This window comes from Sorex araneus, chromosome X (assembly GCF_027595985.1).
Source record: "Sorex araneus isolate mSorAra2 chromosome X, mSorAra2.pri, whole genome shotgun sequence".
Taxonomy (NCBI): Eukaryota; Metazoa; Chordata; class Mammalia; order Eulipotyphla; family Soricidae; genus Sorex; species Sorex araneus.
The window spans coordinates 303,770,616-303,796,296 of record NC_073313.1 but is presented as its reverse complement, the minus strand read 5'-3'; the positions used below and the strand labels follow the sequence as shown (position 1 = coordinate 303,796,296).

Here is a 25,681-nt window from a genome sequence, read left to right as displayed (position 1 = left end):
CGGCTGCAGACAGAGGCCCATTTAGAGTGTAAACTTGCTGGGCCCCACAGTTTCCCAGCTCCAGTCAAGAATGTGCTGGGGAATTCAGCCCGAGGGAGAACACAGGGACCATGTGTGTCCTCCTGATACTCTCCTGAGCGAGTCTGAGCACAGGAAGGCAGCGTTGGAGGCAGCAGTGGGCCGCTGTGGGTTATTCCTAAGGAAGAGGACATCTCAATTGATCAATTCTGTCTGAACGGATGCATGAAGGGCGGGAGCAATAGTACAGCAGGTAGGATGTACGTAGCTCACCTGGGTTTGGTCCCCAGCACCCCATTTGATCCCTGAGCCTGCCAGGAATGCTTCTTGAGCTGAGCCAGGAACAACATGCGCACTTCCACTGTGGCACACATAATTCATTAAATTAAAATAAATCGATAAGTGAGTAGGTTTGCCCAAACATCCATTTCCTCTTTCCCCCTTTTCTTTTTTGGTTCTCCTCCTTTTTTTTTAATTGAATCACCGTTACAAAACTTTCCAATTTGTGTTTCAGTCATACAATGATCGAACACCCATCCCTCCACCAGTGTACATTTTCCACCACCAGTCCCCAGTATCTCCCCGCCCATCCCACCCTCCCCCTTACCCTATGGTAGATAACTTCCCTCTTAGTCTCTCTCTACTTTGGGGCATTATCATTGTATCACTGTATCACTGTCATCCCGTTGCTCATCGATTTGCTCAAGCGGGCACCAGTAACGTCTCCATTGTGAGACTTGTTACTGTTTTTGGCAAATCGAATACGCCACGGGTACCTTGTCAGGCTCTGCTGTGTGGGCAGGATTCTCTTGGTAGCTTGCTGGGCTCTCCCAGAGGGGTGGAGGAATCAAACCTGGGTCAGCCATATGCAAGGCCAACGCCCTACCCACTGCACTATCGCTCTAGCCCAGAGTTTGCAATATAGATACCGAGAAGCTATCACGTTTGGTCCTTTATCTACTTTCAGCACACATCTCCCCTACTGAGCAATCTCTCCAACCATCATTGAATTTATCCCAGTTGCCTTCTCCCACACCGCATGAGGCAGGCTTCCAACCATGGAGCAATCTTCCTGGCCCTTGTCTCTAATGTCCTTGGGTGTTAATCTCATATTATGTTATTTTACATTCCACAAATGAGTGCAGTCCTATGTCTGTACGTCTCTTTCTGATTCATTTCACTTAGAAGATACTCAACATGTCTATCCACTTATAAGCAAATTTCACAACATCCTCTTCCCTAACAGCTGCATAGTATTCCATTGTGTACATGTACCAAAGTTTCTTTAACCAGTCATCTGTTCTCAGGCATTCAGGTTTTTTCCAGATTCTGGCTATTGTGAACAGTGCTGCACTGAACATACAGGTGCAGATGTCATTTCTATTGTGTTTCTGGGTTGGTTTTTTTTTTTTTTTTGTCATTTTGGGTCATACCCAGCAATGCTCAGGGGTTACTCCTGGCTCTGCACTCAGGAATTACTCTTTGTGGTGCTTAAGGGACCATATGAGATGCCAGGGATCGAACTTTGGTTGGCTGTGTGCAAGGCAAATGCCCTATCCACTGTACTATCACTGCAGCCCCTCTGCTATGTTTCTAGCACCCCCGGGATATATTCCCAGAAGTGGTATTTCTGGGTCATATGGAAGCTCAATTTCTAGTTTTTTAAGGAATGCCCATATTGTTTTACAGAAAGGCTGGATCAGTCGGCATTCCCACCAACAATGAGAGTCCCTTTCTCCCCAGATCAGTGCCAGCACTGGATATTCTTGTTCTTTTTGATGTATGCCAGTCTCTGTGGTGTGAGATGATCTCTCATTGTTGTTTTGATTTGCATCTCCCCGATGATTAGTGATGTGAGCATTTTTTCATGTGCTTTTTTGGCCATTTCTATTTCTTTTTTTTTTTTTTTAAGTAACAGATTTTATTCATAGGTTTCTGAGGGAAGGAGGAAGGATAAGTGGGAGAGAGAATAGTAAGAATAACGCGCTCAAGAGAGAACGCGGGCTTCTCCAAGGGTGGAGAGAGCTCTACACACATCCTAGCACTGGACACGAAAGCATGAAAGTACACATCTCAAGGGGGGAGATGCGGGCGACACATGTGCTCGGCCACATGGCACAAGCAGCACATGGGCTCAGGCAGCATATGCGCCGCCATTTCTATTTCTTTTTTGAGGAAGTTTCTGTTTATTTCTTCTCCCCATGTCTTTTTTTTTTTTTTTTGCTTTTTTTGGGGGGTTACACCCAGCAATGCACAGGGGTTACCTCCTGGCTTTGCATCAGGAGTTACTCCTGGCAGTGCTCTGGGGACCATATGCGATGCTGGGAATCAAACCCAGTCGGCTGCATTCAAGGCAAATGCCCTACCCGCTGTACTATTGCTCCAGCCCTTCTCCCCATGTTTTGGTGAGGTTGGAGGGTTTTTTTCTTGTAAAGTTCTACCAGTGTCTTGTACATCCTGGATATCATCCCTTATCTGATGGGTACTGGGTAAATAATTTTTCCCATTCTGTGGGCTCTCTCGGTATTTGGGTCACTGTTCCTTCTGAGGTGCAGAAGCTTCTTAGTTTAATGTAGTCCCATTTGTTTATGTTTGTTTCCACTTGCTTGGTCAGTAGTGTTTCATCCTTAAAGATGCTTTTAGCTTCAATGTCATGGAGGGTTCTGCCTACATTTTCCTTTATTCTATAGATTTTACTTTATGGATTCATAAAGTACATGGAGGAAAAACCTCTGATATCGAGGTCTTTAATCCACTTTGATCTGACTTTTGTGCCTGGCATTAGACAGAGGTCTGAGTTCATTTTATTCTGCAGGTAGCGGTCCAGTTTTCCCAGCACCACTTGTTGAAGAGGCTTTCCTTGTTCCATTTCACATTTCTTGCTCCTTTATCAAAGATTAAATGAGCAGATATTTGAGAGTCTGTGACAGAATATTCAACTCTATTCCAATGGTCTGCAGGTCTGTTTCTATTCCAATACCATGCTGTTTTAATTGCTACTGCTTTGTAGTACAGTTTGAAGTTGGGGAAGGTGATGCCACCCATCTTCTTTTTCCCAAGGATTGCTTTAGCTATTCATGGGGAATTATTGTTCCATATGAATTTCAGGAGTGTTCTATTTCTTTGAAGAATGTCATGGGTATCCTTATAGGGATCTCATTGAATCTGCATGAGGGGCTGGAGCAATAGCACAGCGGATAGGGCATTTGCCTTGCACATGGCCCATCCTGGGTTCAATTCCCAGCATCCCATGTGGTCCCCTGAGCACTGCCAGGAGTAATTTCTGAGTGCATGAGCTGGGAGTAACCCCTGTGCATTGCCCGGTATGATGAAAAAAAAAAAAATCTGTACAGTGCTTTGGGCAGTACTGCCATTTTGACAATGTTAATCCTCCCAACCCATGAGCAGGGGATGTGTCTCCATTTCCTAGTGTCCTCTTATGTTTCTTGAAGTAGAGTTTTGTAATTTTCTTTGTATAGTTCCTTCACCTCTTTGGCTAAGCTGATTCCAAGGTACTTGATTTTCTGAGGTACTATTGTGAACGGGATTGTTTTTTAAAGATCTCTTTCTTCTCTTCATTATTTGTATATAGGAAAGCCATAGACTTTTGGGTGTTGAATTTGCTGCCTGCCACTTTACTATACAAACCTATTATTTCTAGGGGTTTCTCTTTTATTTTTATGTTTTGTTTTGTTTGGGGACTCCAACACTCAGTACTCCAGATTCATGCCCAGTGGAGCTCAGGAGACATGCAGCATGTAGTGCTGGGGACTGAACTCAAACCTCCTCCATGCAAAGCATCTCTAATCTTCTACACATTTCCTAGTACAGAAAAGCTCAGGGACTTGTGAGCATCCTTGTGTGAGCCCAGATGCGCACACACTCCCACCTTGCTAACTGACCTGATGACCAGGCTAGAGCACAGAGAGAAGAGGTACAAGATGAATTGGGGAGGGGTGAGATAGTACAGCAGGCAGGGCACTCGCCTTGCATGAGGTCGATCAGGTTTGATCTCTGGCACCCTAGATGTTCCCCGAGCCCTAGCAAGAGTGATATCTGAGCACAGAACCAGAAGTTAGCTCTGAGCACTGCTGAGTGTGGTGGCCCCCAAACCAAAAATACATACACACACAAGGAAACAGAAGAAGGAAGAAAGAAGCAAAGCACACAAATGAGCAGGATAGAAAGAGAGAGAGAGAGAGAGAGAGAGAGAGAGAGAGAGAGAGAGAGAGAGAGAGAGAGAGAGAGAGAGAGAGAGAGAGAGAGAGAGAGAAGGAAGAAAGAGAAAGACAGACAGACAAGGGAAATAAAATGTCTGCCTTAGAGGGGCCTAGTGTTTAAAAAGCATCCGAGCCCTTTCCACCCCCTCATGACTTCTTTAACATTTGTTTCTCATTTATCCAAGATCATAATCTTCACCAAGGACCACATATGAGGCAAACTTGAACTCGAAAACCAAGCCGAGTCTTTTGTTCTGCCTGCGTTAATTAGTGTACAAAGGAGCATCTGATTTCTCCCTCCCCATCAGTCCAAAACACTAGTTCCTATTTATGTAACTAACAAACCCTGAATGGGTGCAGCCAGGCCTGTGTGGAAAGAGCCGGAGCACAGGTATCAGGAGAATAAAGGCTGATATACTAGTCAACACCAACACGGAGACTTCAAGCATTCAGCTTCATCTTTAAAGGGCTGGAGCAACAGCACAGAGGGTAGGACATTTGCCTTGCATGCGGCCGACCCGGGTTCGATTCCCAGCATCCCATATGGTTCCCCGAGCACTGCCAGGAGTAATTCCTGAGTGCAGAGCCAGGAGTAACTCCTGTGCATCGCCGGGTGTGACCCAAAAAGCAAAAAATAAGTAAATAAATTTAGACAGTTCTCTACTAACTGAATGCACAGTTAGTTAGTAAGTTAGTTAGTCAGTGAACATCTAGAATTCTGAAGAGCCTAGGATTCCAGTTCATCACACTCGAACACAAAGCATTGAGAGCTATGAAGAGACCTACAATCTCCAAAATGTTCCTGCAGAGTTCTCAGATGCTAACTGGACTGAAAGGGCTCTCTGGGTGTTTCAGGCATCCAGCTAACATTGCCTGAGAGCCCTCCACATGCCTGGTGCCGAGCAGGCAGTGGAAAACTAGACACTCCCTGTTCCGAGTCTAGGATTGAGAGGAGGCATAGATATTTACATTATATTATATTAGTAGTGAAGTGTGCTCAGAGAACTGAGACTTAACAGCATGAAACACACTAATAAGAGGTGAGATCTGTACACGGAGGGGAGGAGAAGGTGGAGCTATAGGGTAGTGACCCAAATATAAAGGAAGCCTTGGTCAAATAAGCCTGCAGAACCCTGCGTCCAGCATGTTCAAGGCCCACAAAGTCCTAGCAAAAGGAAGCGCAGCATTCCGACCTATCAACATCCCAAGGGTGCTTCTCTGGGAAATGCTGATAGGAGCACTATTGTTCTACAGCCTTTAAGAAACTTCCTTATAAAACAAAAGCTCTTGTGCCTCTAACTGGAAAACGGTCGTGAGTCCTCTCAGAACAGCCCAAGCACCGAGGATTTGCTAACGTGGTTCTACAATATTTTCCTTGGCGCAGACATATAAAAACATATGGTTTCCACAACTGCCAACATACTCCAGTATCACAGACGACGGAAAGTCCACAGCTACACTCCAAGTTTGACCTCCAACAGCTATTTGCTTTTTGTAATAAAAAGATGTAAGACATTACTGGGATGAACTGTGAAAGCCTTCAGATAAAATAAAACAAAAGGGATCACCCACCAATGACCAACTTGTCCAAGATTATATATACCCTGAAAGAGACCAAAAGGGAACATTGATTTCCCCTGTTAACTGACGAACATCCAGAAGGAAGAAAGTGATTAACTGTTTTCTTCTTAATTACACACTATACTCAGCAAGAGCAAAGTAAATGTGATTAAAAAATAATTCACTCATGTGCAGATCCTGTGTACAAGACACCATGCTAGAGAAGGGACTGAAAGAAAATGTGACAATTCGAATCCTTATCAGTATGGATTCTGGGGCCAGAGTGATTGTACAGCGAATAAGGTATTTGCTTTGCATGTGGCCTCCCAGTTTCGATCCCGGGCACCCCATATGGTTCCCGAAGCATCGCCAGAATGACCCCTGAGTGTAGAGCCAGGAGTAAGACCTGAACACTTCTAGGTGTGACTCCCAAAACAAAACAAAACAAAAACAATATATGGATCTGTGGATTCTAAGACCATGGAACTCATGCTTTGCACAGAAGATGACGCCCCTCCCACCCGGAGCCCAGCTGGCAACAACCACCAGCACCAATGAAGTGGGACCCCAGAGAAAATGGATTCTAGAATGCTAGAAATCCAAAGCTGAGTATTAGTGTCCTTGGGTTGGTACATAGTAGACTGAACTGATGGTCACTAAAGGGGTGGGGGGGGCTCCCTAAATGAATGTATGTGAACAAAGCTTATTATATGCCGAGTTATTAGTCTACAACTCTAATCTTAGTAACAATAAGGTAGACCCGAGGGATATACCAAAATATTGCTGGACCTCAGCATTCACTGACAATTTGCTACTATTTCAGCTTCCATCTTCGGGGGTCCTACCTCACTTGATCAAAGATGATGTGGGTCGGGTCAGGTGACCAACATGGCTAACTAATATAAAACCATGAGAAATCACTAAATAAATTATGTTTGGGCTTGTTATCACTATCTCACCTGTCCATTATCTTTTGCTTCCTTTAAGGGGAAATCCTTACAGTTTTTATCTGATGAAATACAATCAGTTGGCAGAAATATTTTTGTACATCTCACATTGAAATTATAGCACGAAACCATGAAAAATTAATCTTACATTAAAAAATTGAACAGATAACTACAATTACTTAATGGGGGTTAATTAAGGAGCAATAGCACAGCGGGTAGGCCTTGCACACGGCCGACCTGAGTTCAATCCCCAGCATCCCATATGGTCCCCCAAGCACTGCCAGGAGTAATTCCTGAGTGAAGAGCCAGGAGCATCTCTGGGTGTGACCCAAAAGCAAAAATCAATAAATAAATAAATAATTAAGAGTGCTGTAATAGGAAGAATAAATTTTAAAGAATAGTATATGCTTGTTGGGGGATGGGACGGGGTGCCAGAGGAGATAACTCAAGAGCTAATGCCATGTTTTGTATTCAGAAGACCCAGGTTTGATCCATGACACTGCACTGCCCCTGAGCACTGCCAGCCAGTCAGCCAGGATTGTGGATACACACACATACACACACACACACACACACACACACTATAAATAGATGGATAAAATGGACAGGTCCACACACAAGAGCAAGTGAATACTTATTGAGTATTTTTCTATTATAACAGGTATATTATATTCTACTTCTAAATTATGAACTTGCTTGAGGTGCTCCTAATATTAAAGGAAGCCATTAAGAGCTAAATGTATACCCATAGCTCAGACTATGGTCCCTAAATAGCAGGTCTCAATAGAAGGAATCAGAGTTCCTTTTGTGGTGTGGGACAGGAAATGCGCAAGATGAACCTAGAACATCCTGCCATACTGGTAAGCAAGCAGGGAAGCATTTAAAAAACAACAACAACAACTATGGTTTTTATAAGGGCAGAGGAGATAATAAGTACAGTGGGTATTTGCCTTACCTGTGGCCAACCAGGGTATGATTCCTGGCACCAGAGTGGTCCCCTGAGCACTACCAGGAGTGATCCCTGAGCACAGAGTGAGAATAATCCCTGAGACCACTGGGTATGGCCCAAAATGAAAAAATAAGTAATTTGAGTATCCATAAGGATAGTAATTATTAATAGATTAAAATACATCAAATGTAACACCATTAGCTCACGACATTCAAGGAAATAACTTCATTGGTCACCTTTACAGGATATCAGAAAAACAGGTGAAAACTATAAATACTTGTTTTGTTTGGGGGCCACTCCCAACTGGCTCTGCACACAGAGATCTCCTGGAGGGTCTGGGGGATCGCATGGGGTGCCCGGGATCAAATCCAGGTCAGTTGCATGCAACACAAGCGCCTTATTGGCTGTACTACCGCTCAAACTCCTATTTCTAAGTTTCTCTCTGGTCCTGGAAACTGACAAAAAGAAAGGAAGCAATTAAATTGCTTTCTTGAGAAGATTTAGAGTATAGGTCAACAATATCTTAGGTAAGGAACTAGATATTTTCAGCTCTATGGGCTTTATCAACTAGTCAGTTTGGTCCCTGGAGTCTAAAGTCGTCACCGACAGTACAAATGAATGAGAAGGACTCTGTGGAGATTGTATAGCTAGGAAGGCACTTGCCCTGCATGTGGCCAACCCAGCTGATTCCTGGTACCAGGTATGGTCCCTAGCACTGCCAGGGGTCACCTCTGAGAAGGGAACCAGGGGCAAGTCCTGAGCATAATGGAGTATATGCTCCTCCCTGCAAAAAAGGACCCAGGCCAAAGAGACAGGGGTAAGGCACTAGCCTTGAATGTGGGTTACCCCAGTTCAATTCTTAGCACTTCAAATGGTCCCCAACCACAACTAGGAGTGACCCCTGAGCACTACTAGATGTAGCCCAATCTCCCCCTCTCTAAATAAATACCTAAGAAGCCAGTTGAATTTTAGTCTGTGGGCTTTAGTTTTCTAACTGCTGATGTTTGGTAACTAACAGCTGATATAGAGTGGTTTCTCTTCTAAAAATATTGCAACTCTGGGGCTGGAGCAATAGCACAGCAGGTAGGGCGTTTGCCTTGCACAGGGCTGACCCAGGTTCGATTTCCAGCATCCCATATGGTCCCCTGAGCACCACCAGGGGTAATTTCTAAGTGCAGAGCCAGGAGTAACCCCTATGCATCGCCAGGTGTGATGCAAATTATATATATATATATAATTATATATACTCTTGCTCCATATATATGCTATATATATATGTATATATATATATATATATATACACTCAGGAACGGAGCAAGAGTACAGTGGAGAGGGTATTTGCCTTACACATAGCTGATGCAGGTTCAATCCCCAGCATCCCATATGGTCCCCCAAGCACTGCCAGGAGTAATTTCTGAGTGCAGAGCCAGGAGCAACTCCTGAACATCACCAGGTATGACCCAATAAGACAAAAAAAATTGCAACTCAAAGATACATCATCTATTTGAAATGCTAATGGGGTCATGGAGACAGGTGATGCTCACCAGTGGACGCTAACACCAGAGAGACTAGCAGACTCAAGGTGTCTCCCAGGGAAGGACACCTAAGGAAAAGCCTTGCAAAAACCAAATTTAAATGGGGGACAAGAGAGAATCCTGATTCTGGATCAATAACCTAAAGCCAGCTCATGGTTTTAGAACTACAGGGGACAGGAAAACATGTTTCCAGACATTATGGGGTTGCATTTAACAAAATCCTCACTGTGAGAAACTCCACAGGAGTCGTCAAATAAGAACCTAATGAGGTACCTTCATTATCTGTATGTGCCAAAGCACCCTGCAAACCACTCAACAACTTACAAAGCTGAGGACTGTCCCCCTACCCTGTTCAAGTTTATTCATTTCACATCAAACTCCACCATGACAGTAACTCTTTCTGACAAGAAAACATCAAGGGCTACTAAAACTAGTGAGTAAAAAGTTTGATGAGAGCAGGTATATTTGTGGAGCCAGAATGATAGTACAGTGGGTGGGATATTTAATGCCTTGCATGCTGCCAACCCAGGCTTGATCCCCGACATCCCATATGGTCCCTGGAGCACCGCCAGGAGTTAATTCCTGAGTGCAGAGCCAGGAGGAACTCCTGAGCATTGTTGGGTGGGGCCCCAAAACAAAACAAAATGTTGGGCTGGAGTGATAGCACAGCGGGTGGGGCATTTGCCTTGCACGTGGGCGACCCGGGTTCGATTCCCAGCATCCCATGTTGTCCCCCGAGCACTGCCAGGAGTAATTCCTGAGTGCATGAGCCAGGAGTAACCCCTGTGCATCGCCGGGTGTGACCCAAAAAGAAAAAACAAAACAAAACAAAATGTGACAAAAGCATGGGATTTTACATAGCTCCTTAAAGTATTTTTCATAACATACTTATAAATTATAGAGGAAAATAATAACTTTCTTGAAGGAACCTGGCAGACATAATTTTAATCAAGTGATCAAAAGGAACCCGGCCTGTAATGAGAAGCAGAGATGGTAGCTCCTGAGAAGCCCTGGGAAGCGCATACCGTCAACGACAGCATTCTTGCTGAAAACTTACAGCCTGAATCGGCTCCTGAAAAAACATGGGGGGGGGGGGGGCGGAGAGTTCAGGAATCTTTTCTACAAATAAACGGCTTGTACTCTTCAAATGTCAAGAACACAAGAGACAAAGCACAGACTGAAAAAAATGTTCTAGGCCAGGGCTGTGGCTCAGTGGTAGGGCACTGGCCATGCATGGGCGAGACCTGAGTTCGAACCCTCTACCACACGATTCCCCCATAACTGAGCTGGGAGCAGCCCCCCGGGAGGAGGCCCGAAACAAAGAAAAGAGTTCTAGACTTGTAGCAGATGTCGAGACAGAACAGCTAAGTATAACACATAATCTTGGACTTCTTATTCTGGCTCCTGTCATTTCCCTGCTCCCTCTCCAACTCCAAAGAAAAATGGGGGGTGGGGCGGGTGAGAGGTGCACACAGCTGTACTCAGGGATCACTTCCTGGTGAGGCTCAGGGGACCATTCAAAGAGCTGAGAATGAACCCAGGTTGGCTGCAGGCAAAGCAAACGTCTCACCTACTGTATTATCCAGATTCTCCTTCCAAAATTGTTTTATCCTGGGGCTGGAAATACAGTACAATGGGTTGGGCACTTGCCTTGCGTCCGGCAGACCTGGGTTTGATCCCCAGCACACCTTTTGATTCCCCGACCCTGCCAGGAGTGATCCAGGAGCACTGAGCCAGGATCAAACTCTGAGTACAACTGGGTGTGGCTCAAAAACTAAAACACTAAAAAAAAAAAGACTTTTTTTCTTATTTTTTGTGCTGCAAAAGACAGCAGGAGAACAACTGGAAAATTTTAACTATGGTCTGTAGCTGAGACAATAAAGCTCAGCTAATGTTGTGATGTAGAAGCTTTCTGTGTGCATCTTCTTGGCTTTAAGACATAAGCATCTAGGAGTATAGGGCATTGTGTCTGCAACTTACTCTAAACAATTCAAAAAAAGTTACAGAAAAAAAAATGTAGCACTTGTTACTTTGAGGGGGGAAGCTGGGGAAAAGTACACAGAAACTCCTTGTATTATTTTGTATCTTTTAATGTCTGAATTTACACCAAAACAAAGTCAAAATTTATTTTAAATAGAACATATCTGTTCTATGTTGATTATATATTATCTATATAAATTTTAAATAGATGAATAAATGATATATCCATGTATATGTATCATCTCGTTGATAGCCATTTAACAAAACTTGCACAATCTGGCAATTTTGTTAAAAGAAACTCAGACTATGTGAATAAAGTATTTGCTGAAGTTGAGGTACTTTTTAAGTATTCTGGATCTCTTCATATGATGCCATTTAATGATTTCCTATAAAAACATTTTGAATGTTTTTGTAGGGCCTAAAATGTACAGATATGACTGCATTTGCTTTGCATTTGGCAGACCCCAGTTCAACCCCCCGCCCCCCACCCCGCACCATCTGAGCATCAATGGGTGTGGCCCAAACCCCATAATTTTTTGGAATACTATAAGAAAATACCCAGTTATTCAATATTGGTTAGATTTGTCAACCACTAAAAACATAAATCAAATTGTAATAGTATTTTAAATAACTTTTTTTTCTTGCCCTACCGGCTGTACTATGGCTTTGGCCTGTTGTTATTTCTTATTTCTTTTGTAGAACCCAGAGACTCTCCCTATGACCTTGACACATAGTTACTATCTAGATGAATCCTGGCTTTGAAACAGCATCAAATGTTGATTTCTTGGAGCTGGACAGATGGTACAGAGGGGTGGCTGACCCAGGTTTGTACACTGACAGAAGTAACTCTTCAGGCCAAGGCCAGAAGTAACTCCTGACTAATTACTGGTTGTAGCCCCAAAACAAACAATAACAAAGTAACACACTGATTTCTCTGATCATCAAATGCTAACATAATCCCTCGTCAAAAAGGCAGCCCAGCATCCCTTATGGTCTCCTGAGCACTTCCAGGAGTAATTCCTAAGTCCATGAGCCAGGAAAAACCCCTGTGCGTCGCAGGGTGTGACCCAACCCCCCTCCCAAAAAAAAGGAAACCATGAGGGCAACTGAGGGGAAAAACATTCCACAGAAAACAGCAAAGAAGACTGAGGCAGCAATAAATACCATTGCTGAAACCCTGGAGGACCAGCCTTTAAGGTGGACTGACCCCAACAAAGTAGCAAAGCAAAGTGCCTCCTAATTGAAAGGGCTGGGCCCCGGAGGCACGCATGCAGAGACCTTTGTCTGGCCTCACCTTTCACTTGAACTCAGCATTTCTATGGATCTGGCCTGAGGTGGCCTTTTCCACTTTCATTTTGCCTGTCACCTTTCAGCTGAGGGCAACTTGTGGCTGAATACTGGCTCTTCCACCTTCTAGAGAGGTGACATACCACTCAGCCTCCTCCGGGAGAAAAGAGAAGATATTATCAGCTGTGCGAGAGTTCAGCACAGGAATGGTAGAAACCAGTGTGATAGAGAGCCTTGGGTTGTTGTTGTTGTTGTTGTTATTGTTAAATAGTAATGAAAATATTCATGCTCTCAACATTTAACAGATGTTTGTGAACCAAGAAGTCTTTTTGAGGGGGCTGAAACGATAGCACAGTGGGTAGGGCGTTTGCCTTACACGCGGCCGACCCAGGTTCAATTCCCAGCATCCCATATGGTCCCCTGAGCACCGCCAGGAGTAATTCCTGAGTGCAGAGCCAGGAGTAACCCCTGTGCATCGCCAGGTGTGACCCAAAAAGCAAAAAAAAAAAAAAAAAAAAAAAGAAGTCTTTTTGAGGGAGCTGGGGAGCAAATAAGGTGCTTGTCTTGAGGAAGTCAACCCAGATTTGATCCCCAGCACCTCAGAAAATCCCATGTCTGCTGGAAGTGATCCCTGAGCACAGAGCCAGGAGTAAGCTTGAGAACCTCTGAGGGTGGCACCCCCTATACTGGCAAATAAAGGGTATTTTTTTTTTGAGGGGCCAGAGTGATAGTACAACAGGTAAGGCAGCTGGCTGTGGCCCCTCCACCCCAAATTTCTTCTTTTTTTTTTCTTTTTCGGTCACACTCGGCAATGCACAGGGGTTACTCCTGGTGGTGCTGAGGAGACCATATGGGATGCTAGGAATCGAACCCGGGTCAACCGTGTGCAAAACAAACACCCTACCCGCTGTGCGACCGCTCCAGCCCCTTAAAAATTTTTTCTTGAGGGGGAAACTATACCCAGTGGGGCTTAGGAGCTACTCCCCAGTTGGTGTTCCAGGGGCAATGTGTTGTACTTGGGGCTCATTTTTGTTGTAACGCTGCATTCTGCAGGGCAAGCTGAGCCTCTCTCCAGTCAGTGTGCAGTGGCCTACTCCGTTCACAGCTGTTTGTGTCCCCCCAGCATGGGCGCCTGCCTGGGCGGGTTCTGTGCAAGCCCTTCTGGTTCACAGGGCCCCAGGCACCCTGGCAGGGCCCTTGCATAAGAATCTCAGGAGAGAAGCACCCAACCCACTCTAGAATTTGAATAAATCCAATTGATTTTAATCCTCTTTGGAATTAAGGGGAACAATGCCCTCCCAAACACCAGAAATCACTACTGCCAACAAATTTGGATTTGCAAATTGCTCTGGTTTTCATACTAATTTATTCCAGCATCATTTTTTTTCTTATTTGACCCCTTTCTTCTTACAGATACTCTCATATTTATGCTTTTCTGTTCTGTGTATATTATGCCTTTCTTTTCCATGCATTTTCTATGGTCATTCCCATAAATAATGGCCTCATTTCCTTTATGGGGTACAAAGCCCTTCTCTCACAAAGAGCTTGCAGCGCCTGGATCCCTGGGACAGTTAGTGAGGACTCCCAATACCTTACCCAGTTCCCACCACCAGACTCAAAGTCCCTTCTGCTAATCTTTGCACCATGCTACTGGGGATCAGAAAAAGGCCACCTGGAAGACATTTGGGTACCGAAGGGAAAAGCCCTGAATCACACCTACAGACACAAAGAGCAAAATGCACTCTTAGTACTTCCCTGAAGAATACTCTACATAAATGTCCACAAAGCAAGCAATTTATAAGATATTTTGAGAAATTAGCAGCAAGACAATAATAGTTTCACACTTGGTTCACCAAAACCAGATCTATTAAATTCACCAAACTATACTGTAACGCAAACTACTGGGGGAGTAAATTTATTCCTCCCCCAAAGACGCACGTCTTTCCTCCAAACATCACCAGTTTCAACAAAGAAAACACAAGCCCCCAAATCCAAATGCTAGTAGACCACTTCTTTCTCTAAAAAGGGATTTAACGGTTCCTGGGGTCCCCCACTAAAGGTTATTAAATGCTTCTCAAGTGCTGACTGGCGGAAGGAACTTGAGTCACAGACACTCACTTACAGAACTGTTTATTTGGGAAGGCACATTCCCACATTCCCAATCTATAAAGTCTGAGCAAATCTACCCACCCTCCACCCATGTGATAACTCACAGCAGGATTTTTGAACCAAGAAGCAAAGTTCAACTTCCCTTCTGGGGAAAGGAGGAGGGGCCAGTCCTATCAGCAGGCACGTGGTCCAGTCACAGGGAAGAAAGAGAACATCAAGACTTGGGACCCACAATCAAGTTCAAATCTTGGCGCCTTCAATAACCTGTGGTGTGACCTTGAGCAAGATCCTTGACCTCTACAAGTCTATTTGCACAGCAATGAAATCGGAATAGCAAGTATCTACTTCCTAGCTGGTCAGGAACCATGACAAATACTAGGACTGGAGAGCCACTGCCATTGCTTTGCAACCAGGATGGCGCTATTTACACATTCCAGGAGCAGTGAATGAGAACACTCACTCTTTTCTTTTTTTTCTTTTTTTTGGGTCACACCCAGGGATGCTCAGGAGCTCAGGGGTTACTCCGGTTCTGCGGTTCTGCACTCAGGAATCACACCTGGCAGTGCTTGGGGGACCATATGGGATGCCGGGAATTGAACCCATGTCGGCCACATGCAAGGCAAACACCCTACCCTCTGTACTATCATCCCAGCCCCCAAAACACTCACTCTTTCCTTCCACACTCACTCTTTCCTTCCATTTGCTTCTTTACTTCTGACAAAATCTTTGCTAATTTGGGGCAGGGGCGGGGAGTGGGAATGATTTTCTTTATTATCATTTTGGGGCTACCTGGGAGGTTGAACATAGTTTTTTATATGTGGTAGTTGTTAGGATTTTCTTCTTTTGTGAATTTGGTCTGTCTGTTGGTTTCTACAATTAGGGTGACTGCCTGCGTGAGTTTTGTTCCTCCTTTAGAACAAGACCCAGTGTGAGAAGGTGGGTATAAACTCATTTCCTATCCTGAGGACTCCCTGGAGCTAATTATCACTTCTTATCACTTTCTTGATAAGAAGCCTGGAAAAGGCCAAGTGAGTTAAAACACTTTATTTTTTTTTCTTTTTGGGGTCACACCTGGCAAGGCACAGGGGTTACTCCTGGCTCTGCACTCAGGAATTACCCCTGGCGGTGCTCAGGGGACCATATGGGATGCTGGGAATCGAATCCAGGCCGGCCACATACAAGGCAAACGCCCTACCCGCTGTGTTATCGCTCCAGCCCCTAAAACACTTTTTGATTTGATTTTAAAACTTTGAGGTGTGAGGCTGGGGCAATAGCACAGCGGGTAGGGCGTTTGCCTTGCACGCGGCCGACCCAGGTTCAATTCCCAGCATCCCACATGGTTCCCTGAGCACTGTCAGGAGTCATTCCTGAGTGCAGAGCCAGAAGTAACCCCTGTGTATCACCTGGTGTGACCGTGTGACCCCCCCAAAAAAAAACCTTTGAAGTGTATTTCTATCTTGGAAGGGGCATACTTGTCAGTGCTTGTTCGGGGATGAGGGGTTGCTTCTGACAGTATTTGTGGAATCTGCAGAGCCGGGCATGGAACCGGCTGAAATGAAAAGAAAGAATTTAAGATTCTGAGATTTATATTAGACCCTTCACGGTACCTTCAAGGTATCTCTAAACACTGAACAGTGGGGGCCAGAGTGATAGTACAGTGGGTAGGGCATTTGCCTTGCATGTGGCCAACCTGGGTTCGATCTCTGGCATCCCCTATGGTCCCCTGAGCACTACCAGGAGTAATTCCTGAGTGCAGAGCCAGAAGTAACTCCTGAGCATTGCCGGGTGTGACCCTCCCCAAAATAATAAAAGAACTGAACCATGAACTGGAGAGACAGTATAGCGGGGAAGGCACGCCGTTGACATGGGTTCAATCCCTAGCACCCCATACGGTAGCCCGAGCCTTATCAGGAGTGATCACTGAGCACAGTGTGGTGCCCAAACAGAAGGAAACAAGGACTGAGCAGCACCTTAGGCTATGCGGCAGGAGAAAAAGGGCGAGCCCTTCCCGCTCTGCGTGTGCACCTTCCCTTCGTTTCCAAGTGCCGAGGTTTGGCAGTGGAATTTATTTCATCACTCCTTAAATCCAATCCATGACAAAAGAACATTTAACGAAAGAGGGACAGAAAAAAACCTGGAAAATACATTATTAGATCACTCATGACACACGACATGACCGTCAATCCTTTCAGATCCCTGATCACATTCTAGCATCTGCCTCTGGATGCAGCTGTGTTTTTTTTTTTTTTTCTTTTTGGGTCACACCCGGCGATGCAATGAGGTTACTCCTGGCTCTGCACTCAGGAATTACTCCTGGTAGTGCTCGAGGGACCATATGGGATTCCAGGAATCAAACCCGGGTCTGCCCCGTGCAAGGCAAACACCCTACCCGCTGTGCTATCGATCCAGCCCCCCAGCTGTATTTTGAAGCCCATCAAAGTTGACCAGTTGCGAAGTCGAGGAGTGAGTTGCAATCAGCACTGCCACTGGTCCTACCAACTCAAGTCACCACCCAGCATCTCCGGCCCCACCTCCCCCTCCTTCTGCACGCCTGTGGCCTTCGCTCTTGGAGCTCCTTCCGGATCCTCTTCCCCTGCATCCTTCTAAGCTCCTGGATGAGTCACGGCACATCCCAGCACAACTTTCGATGGGGCTTCGTGTGAAAGATCAGATTCCAGCCTGGCATTCAAGCCTCCTGTCCCCCTTCCTTCCAGGCAGATGGAATCATCTCTATTACCCCAAATAGCCCTGAACTTTTCACCTTTGCGCTGGCTTCGCCCTCAGGATGGGAATGAAAAGGATCCTCACTTCCCCTAAACACCTCACCACCGTTTCTCAGTAATTAACAAGAATTATTTTGTTGGACCAAAGGATATTTGAGTTTCAGGTCGCTTCTGCTGGACTCTTAAGTGGCCCTCAGGGGTCTAGAGCCACTGCTACTCTGATCCCAATGGTGTGGGGATCACTGGGGTCACCTGGACAGTGCTTGGTAGCTTCCAGGCTACACCAAGCGATGCTCAGGGGACCATGTGGTACCAGAGTTATAATGAACGTGGCCACATGCAAGGAACGCATCTTAAACTCCATACTCTATTTCTACAACCCTGTCAGGACTTTTTACTTTTACTTGGGCCACACCCAGCAGTGCTCAGGGCTTACTCCTGGCTCTACACTCAGGAATTACTCCTCAAAGGGCTCGTGGAACCCTACAGGATGCCAGGGATCAAACTTAGGTGGGCTGCATACAAGGCAAGCACGCTACCCACTGTACAATTTCTGCAGCCCCATGTCAGGACTTTTCAAAAGCTTCTTTTTGGGGCCAAGGAAAGAGCACAGCAGGCTGGGGCACATGCTCTGCACCCTGCAGTCCAGGTCTGATCCCCTGCACCTCGGCATGTGCCCCAGAAGGAAAACAAAACAACTTCCGGTTCCTTCCTCAGAATACTCCAAAGCCATTCTAAATTACTTTCATTTTGAAAATTCTTCTCTGGACTTTAATAACTTTGGGGGAGGGGGCGGGAGGAGAGTTGGGCCACACCTAGCTGTGCTCCCGGCTTACTCTTGATCTGTTCTCAGGGATCACTCCTGGGGGTGCCAGAGATCAAACCCTGGGTGGAGGCGGCCAATGCAAGTGCCTGAGCCACTGTACATCAGCCCTGAACTTTAATGACCTTAACTCGGAATTCCTATTACAGTGGTTTGTACTAACATTACTTTGAACTCATTTTTCAACTCTCTTAAGAGCAAAGTTGAGTCAAACTCATCTTAAATCCCACACTTCCCTCAACCATTGCCCAAAACAGGCCCACAATAACAGAAGAAATGGAAGCCCTACAACTTAATTTCTTTCTTTGTTTTTTTTGGCGCACCCAGGTATTGGTGGAGAGGGGAAGGAGAGTTACTTCCAGCAGTGCTGGGGTCTTTGGGGTCCAAGGACTGAACCTGAGCCTCCAAATGCAAAGCATTAGCCATTTGAGTTCTCTCTCCTATGCCTGAATTTCATGTGTTGGTTTGGGGGTTTTGGGGGAGGAGGAGGATGCAGGGAGCGGGGCCCTTAAGGAGACAGGGTCCATTCCCAGCAGTGCTCGGCCCAGGTGGCTGATGGTTCAGTGTGAAGAGTCAGGAACCACCAGGGCCAAGGCAGCAGTGCTCAGAGGTCACGTGGTACCTGGGTTAGGGTCAGGTGCACACCGTGTACCACCCCAAGGGGGGCGATCTAGCAACGACTCACTGGCAAAAGCACCTGCCTTGCAAGTGTGAGGCTGAGTCTGGGTTTGTCCACAAGTTTCTGCTGTGGGGTGGTGGTAGGTTTCAACAGGGTGTATGATCTCCAGTGGAGTACAGCCAGGGGCGTGTGAGGACCCCCACTAACATGTGCAGGAACCTCAAATGCACCCCAGCCACTGCTCTATGCAGCTCCCTAGCAATGACAGCAGCAAAAGGGGAGGAAAGGAAGGCAAATGTTTGCCTAAGAAAAGCCCACCTCTGGGGGTTGGAGCGATAGATAGTACAGCAGGTAGGGCGTTTGCCTTGCACGCGGCCGACCCGGGTTTGATTCCCAGCATCCATATGGTCCGCCAAGAACCACCAGGAGTAATTCCTGAGTGCAGAGCCAAGAATAACCCCTAAGCATTGCTGGCTGTGACCCAAAAAGAAAAAAAGAAAAAAGAAAGAAAGAAAAGCCAACCTCAATTTCCCCAGTTGAACAAGTAAGATTTATTCCTAACTGAAATATAAGTTGCATTTTAGATTTTCCCAATAGGTGAATGATTAAACCCTTCATTTTTTGGCTCGTTTGTTTGGGGGTGACATATGACTATGCTAACTCCTGGCTCTGTGCTCAGGAATTACTCCCAATGGTGCTTGGGTGTGCCAGGGATCAAACCCGGGTTGGCCACATGAAGCACCCTGCCCACTGAATTATCACTGCAGTCCAACTTCACACATCACTGTAACGGCTGGATTCTACCATAGTAAGTTAAATTTGTATATTCTTTCTCCTCAAGAATTCTAAGAGGAAGACAAATGAAAACTAACCTAAAATGTTCCACAATTATTAAAAAAAAATGGGGCTGGAGCGATAGCACAGCGGGTAGGGCGTTTGCCTTGCACGCGGCCGACCCGGGTTCGATTCCCAGCATCCCATATGGTCCCCTGAGCACCGCCAAGGGTAATTCCTGAGTGCATGAGCCAGGAATGACCCCTATGCATTGCCGCGTGTGACCCAAAAAGCCAAAAAAAAAAAACAAAAAAACAGGTCAAGTATTCCCTGGCAGATCCACCCTCCCAAGGGAAAATGACTGGGATCTGTCCCTTCGCTGAGTCTGTCACATCAGCAAGTCAAGGGCCAAAACTTCAGCAACACAGACAAGGCCCACACAAAAGCTCATTCCATGTGAAAAGCCCTCATTAAACCCTGAGCTATATTTAGAAAAAACATGGAACAAAAGTTATATTTAGATGAAATGTTTAAAAGAATTTTACCAAAAGCAGCAAGTTTATACTGATCTTCCAAAAAATATATTTTTTTAACTTAACTTTTACATACAACTCTCCCAAATAGACAACTTCTCTCTATGAACACAAAGACTTCAGCTCAGGTTCCTATGTGACAAGGGAAAAAGCATCCAAGGAGCACTCAGGATTATCAGCAAGGCTGCCCATGGAAAGCAGAGGAACAAAACGACTTAAAGTCAAGTTCACATGGGCCAGAGAGATAGCTGGGAGGGGGGTCCTAGGGGGGTTCAATCCCCAGCACCACGTATCACACATGGTTCCTCCAATCCCCGCTAAGGGAAAGCCCACAGACCGTGCTGGGTGTGGCCCCCAAACAAGCTCACTTTGGAAGAGACCTATTTCATATAGAAACGGGGATAATCTGAGAAGGAGTGAGCAAATTGATGGCCCACCGCAGCTCTTAAATTTCCAACTTAGACTAAACTCGCGGCTTCCTGCAATTCTACCTTGAAGTGTTCTTTTCCCTAAAGTCATTAGCATCCGCAGTATGATCACAAGCAAACTGCTCCATCACTTTGCAGCTCGCTCTCTAGACCACGTGTAAAATAGTCTTTTTGGCTCTTAAGAGTCTTAGACTATTTTTGACATCCACCTAATCTGTGTTGACTTACACTTTTCCCAACAAAATTTTAGTCAACAGCCCCAAGGTAACCTCAGTAAACAAACATGACTCCTTTCCATGAATGAAGGTGCAATCTGGGGGTGGTGATCTGAAATAGCGAAAGGTTCGTGGCAATTAGTCCCTGCCCAGGGTCCCCAGGGCTCCAGATGAGAATGAATCACAGCTCAGAGGCTTGGCACACACCCCAGGTTAAGGGGAACCTCTTCTCTAAAGAGCCTCAGGAAGAGGCCACTTCCCAGCTCCCAGCCTGAACAGAGTGGAGGGCAAAGGTAATGCCTGATGGCCAGATGAAGGGACTGGCTGGCCCTGTTGTCCCAGCAGGAACTAGGCCAGTGGGTGAGTGTGCTATGGTCTTGTTTCTTGCTCTCCCAGGGTCCTTTTGTACCCCGAGAATCTCCACTTATGCTTCGGGGTTGGTATTTCCAGAAATGTTAGAGCAACAGTGTGCCCTGAGGTCACCCAATTTTATACCCTGTACAGACCAAAAAATAGCAAAGCTCAAGGCTGTGAAATGTTGAGATGAAACCAAAACAAAAAGGCCTGGGGTGCCAAGAGAGAGACCAGATGGCACAGAGACCATCCGGGCTGGATGTCCCCCCATCCCCCCCATGCTCCACTCCACCCTGTTTCTACCTGTATTCATTTTACCAGGCTGGGAACCCCACAGAGGGCCATTTATTTGTGCCTAACCTGAGAATCACATTAATTACATCGATACAAGCACAGAGAGGGGGAAGCATCCTCTCAACTCTGTATAGCTGAGACAATCACATGTGTTTCCTTCATTTCTTCCCGAGCGGCCTAAAGGACAGGGTCCAATTAGCAGGCTGGTCTAACTGCAGGAGCCACCCACTGCACGATCTTGCTAACCAGGTAGGTCTAGCTCAAGAAAAGGCATATTGGGTGCAGGGGACAATGTTGGGGGGGGGGGGACTGAACTTACTTCTCTAAGGACAAAAGGACAATTTGCCAGGGAGACAAGCTCTAGGTACAGTATACGACAAGACACACTAGCAAAGTCCCTGATGATGATTCACCAGGAAAAAGCGAGTATGGTGGGAGATGGAAAGGAGAATGGCCAGGGCAGGGGTGAGGTGCAGAGAGGCAAGCAGGGGGAAAGGTCTGCTACCCAGCAAGGCTCTGGAGCCCCCCCCCCCCCCACACACACACACATGCCTGGGTTTAGCCAGAGGAATCCTCAGTACCAGCAAACACCAGCCTCTGGAAAAGCACTTAGAGGGCATGCAAAGATGACAGAAGGAAGCAGGGACTGACAAAGGAATGTGTCCCCAGGAGGCAGTGATGCATATGGGCACTGGTCAGCCCCTCTTGAAAGGGGCAAGGGGAGGTGCGGGGGAATGAAGCATCCCAGAGGGGACATGTCTGGGGACTGCATCATCTTTGACTCACAGCGGTGACCGCCTCCCATTCTGCTCTTCCTAGATATCTTGGGCTAACTGGGGAGCACGGGGCTTGGGGGTCGCACAGGGCACTCACACAAAGTGACAGCACCCCGACCAAACTTGGGCTGAACCACACCTGCCCACAGGTGAGGGGCACCCTGGAGACCCAGGCCAAGCTTCCCAGCAGTTGCTTTTTGTTCTTTGAAGTCCTGCATCACACCTTTCACGAATGAGGGAAAGTCATGGAGAACTGGCCAGGACTTGAGGGGGTGAGGGGAGCGATCCAAAGCACCGGCATAACAGCAGGACATTCATTCCCTGCACTCCCTGATGCTGGAAAGGTGAGGGCGGAGTGGTCCCACTCCCTGCTCCCTAAGTCAGAGATCCCCTCACACACACTCCTACATCCCAGGGAGTCACCGAAGCCACAGCGACCCCCATAGCCACCGACTCCTGAACCATAGCAGCAGGGCGCGCCCCTTCAGCCACGAGGGCTTCTCAGGCAACCCTTGAATCAGGATCATTACTTTAGAGCCTTGAGCATAAAGTTCGACGGTGGGGTCCACTCCTAGGATGCCCCAAGCCTCATTCCCCCGAACCCACAGCCAACTGGCGGGCCGCTGGGCCGCAGGGCGGGAAACGCCAAGAACCACGACGGTGCGCCTAGGCGCCGAGGGGGCCCGCGCGGGGACTCGGGCACCCCAGAGGCGGGCGCGGGCCGGAGACCTCCCGTCGGACCGTGGTACTGCGGCCGGCCGGCCCCAAGCGCAGTGGCAGCTCCGAGCACACAAAGGCCTGGCCCAGTCCCGGGCAGCGCCCCTCACCGATGCGGGGGGCGGGAGCGGAGAGCCAGCGAGGGGGCGCTGGGACCCACCCTCATTTGCACGTCGTCTGGGGCCCGGTCAATTTGCTTAATCACGGCTCTAAATGCCAGCGCGCAGCACACAATGCGCGCCCATTAACAGGTTTAAAGTGTCGCAGCGCTCGCTTTAAATGAGAAAAGCCGGCAACAAAGGAGAAAAAAGCCAAGTTCCTCAACTTGAAGAATGCCTCGGGTCGCCCTCGAAATCCTCTCGGCGTGGTTGAAATCCTGAGCGCCCCCGAAAACTAGAGGCCCCGCGCGAGGGCTGGGGGTGGGGCCGGGGGTCTGCGAACAGGCCGCCGCCGACACCCCGGGTCGCCTCGGATGGGGTCGCGCTCGCCCACTAAAGCGCAAGTCGGGTGGGGGGGGGTTACCAGGTGCCCGGGTGCCACGGAAAGCTGAGCGACTTCCAAGAAGGAAAGTGAGACCCCACGCCCCTCCCCCGCACAAATGCCGGCACAGATCCAAGTTCTCCTTGAATACGAGCAAAACAACATTTTTCTGGGGCCCGGGACATTTCCCAGAAGCGGACCCCAAAGCCTCTCCCCTGCCGAAAGGAGGGGAGAGATTTAAAGTAACTTTACTTTCACCCGGACGTCGGCCGCCGCAGAGTAGCTCAACTCCGCGAAACAAGTTCTGCCCGGGATCCCCACGGGCCCGCCCCATCCCCCACCCCATCGCGGAGCCCGGGGGTAGGGGGGGGCCGCAACCCGCCAGCCCGGCCCCCCACCCCCAGGCCCGCGCCGGCGCGGCCCGACGGGCACTCACCGTGCGCGCTCCGCCGGGAGACAGGGGTCCGTTGGGGAGGTACGGGCTGCTCAAGTCCGGGATCATCAGGAAGGGGTACCCAGGGTAGGGGGGCCCCTTAAAGAACGCGCCTTCCTGGGGTCTTCTCACTGCGGGCGGGACCAAGGCGAGGCAATGAGGCCCCCGCGCCCCGGGGCAGCGCCGCGGCAGCGGAGACCCGGGCCCCCGGGTGCCCCCCGCGCGCGCCCCGGGAGGGCTGCGGCCGCGAGGGGCGGAGGACCCGGGCACGGCCGGGGGGTGGGGGGGTGGCGGGAGGAGGGCGCGGGCGGGGCCGGGGGCGCCGATCGCCGCGGGGCCCCGAGTCGGGGGCCGCCCGGGCCCGCACGTACCTTCGGCGAAGTAGTCCCGCGGCTTCTGGAAAGCGTCCCGGGCGGGCTGCGGGCGCCTCTCCGCCTGCCGAGGAGACACAAAGGCGAGGGCGGTGAGCGGGCGCGGGGCCGGACCCCGGCGGGGGCGCCGCGGGCACCGCCGCACTTACCTCCGAGTCCGAGCTGCTGCTCTGGTTCTCCGACTCGTTGACCAGGGACGACTTGACCTCGTCCAGGTCCCGCTGCGCCGAGGCGCTGTCGCTGCTGGGCTCCTGCTCCTCGCCGCCCTCGTCCTGGAAGGGGATCAGCTCGTCGTTCGCCCCGAGGTCGTCGCCGCCGCCCGCCGCCCCGGCGCCCGCGCCGCCGCCCGCGCCGCCTCCCCCCGCGCCGCCGCCGCCGAGCTGGGGCATGGTGGGGCCGCGGGCCGGGGCCGCCGCTCTCCGCGCCCGGCCCCGCGCCCTCCCGCCGCCTCGCCGCCGCCGCCGCAAAGTTTGACAGGGCGCGGCCCGGCGGGCAGCGGGGCCGGCTGGGCCCCTCCGGCAGCGCCGCGCTCGGGGCTCCCCAACTCGCCGCCGCCGCCGCCGCCTGCTCCGCCGGGGCGTCCCAGCGCCTGGCCCGCCGGGGAGGGGCGAGCCGGGCAGGAAGGAGGGACCGCCGGGCCGGGCAGGGGGGCCGGAGGGAGGAGCCCCGGCTGCAAGCTGACACCCGCGCGCCGCGCGCTCGCACACTCGCACTCACGCTCGCACACCCGCGCTCACACCTTCCGGGGGCCGCGCCTCCCCCGCCCGACCCCGGCCGGGACCCCCCGCTGCCCCGCCGCCCTCGGCGCCCCGCCGCCCCGCGCCGCTGGAGCCCCGCGCCCCCGGCCCGCGCGGCATCCCCGAACTTTCTCCCAGCGGCGCCCCGCTCGGGCCGCGCGCCCCCTCCTCCCACGGCCCGTGTCGGCTCGCGGCCGGGCGGCACTGCCCCCCTGCGGGAAAACTTTGCACGGCCGGCCCGGCCCCGCCGCCGGCCCTCGCGCGGGGCCGCATCCCGGGAACTGCTCCCCCCGGCGGGGCGCCCGCGGCCTGCCGCCCGACGTTCCCGCAGGCGCCCCCGGAGCGCCCCAGCCCAGCTTTTCGTCCGAGTCTCTCCAGTCCACTGCCCCGTCCACCCGGCAGTCTCAGAGATGACATTCACGCCCGCCCGCAGAGCGACGTCCGTGATGGAACAACTCTGCTCCTGGAGTTCAGAAAGGGCTCGGATCTGATTCCTTGGGCGAAAAAGAGTCCACCCAGTGACCCGTGAAGCGGTTTGCAAGGCTGGTGGTTTAGGCAAGGAGCAGATGACGAAGGCTCAACCAACCTTGTACTTAAAAGACGTGCCTATTACGCTAACATCAAAGTATTGTATGTACTAGGGTGCTGGAGAGATAGTCCAGCCAACAGGGCGCTTGCCTGGCACGTGGCTGATTCAGTCCCACGCCCGGCATTCACACGGTCCCCCATCTCTGCCAGAAGTGATTCCTGAGCACAGAGCTGGGTTAAGTCCTGAGCACCAAAGGTGTGGCCCAAGGCT

General features: G+C 49.3%; 1 protein-coding gene across 1 annotated transcript in view; it reads right to left on the bottom strand.

Annotated features, from left to right (window-relative positions):
• TCF7L1 (transcription factor 7 like 1) overlaps nt 1-24,963 on the bottom strand; it is a 168,528-nt gene extending 143,565 nt beyond the window's left edge. Inside the window, exons 1-3 of the mRNA XM_055122819.1 lie at nt 24,295-24,963; nt 24,146-24,209; nt 23,778-23,905 (exon numbers count right to left, since the gene is read on the bottom strand). Coding sequence (XP_054978794.1) covers nt 23,778-23,905; nt 24,146-24,209; nt 24,295-24,534 — 432 coding nt within the window. The 5' untranslated portion in view covers nt 24,535-24,963. The remainder of the gene's footprint in view (nt 1-23,777; nt 23,906-24,145; nt 24,210-24,294) is intronic.
• Nucleotides 24,964-25,681: the final 718 nt, after the last annotated feature.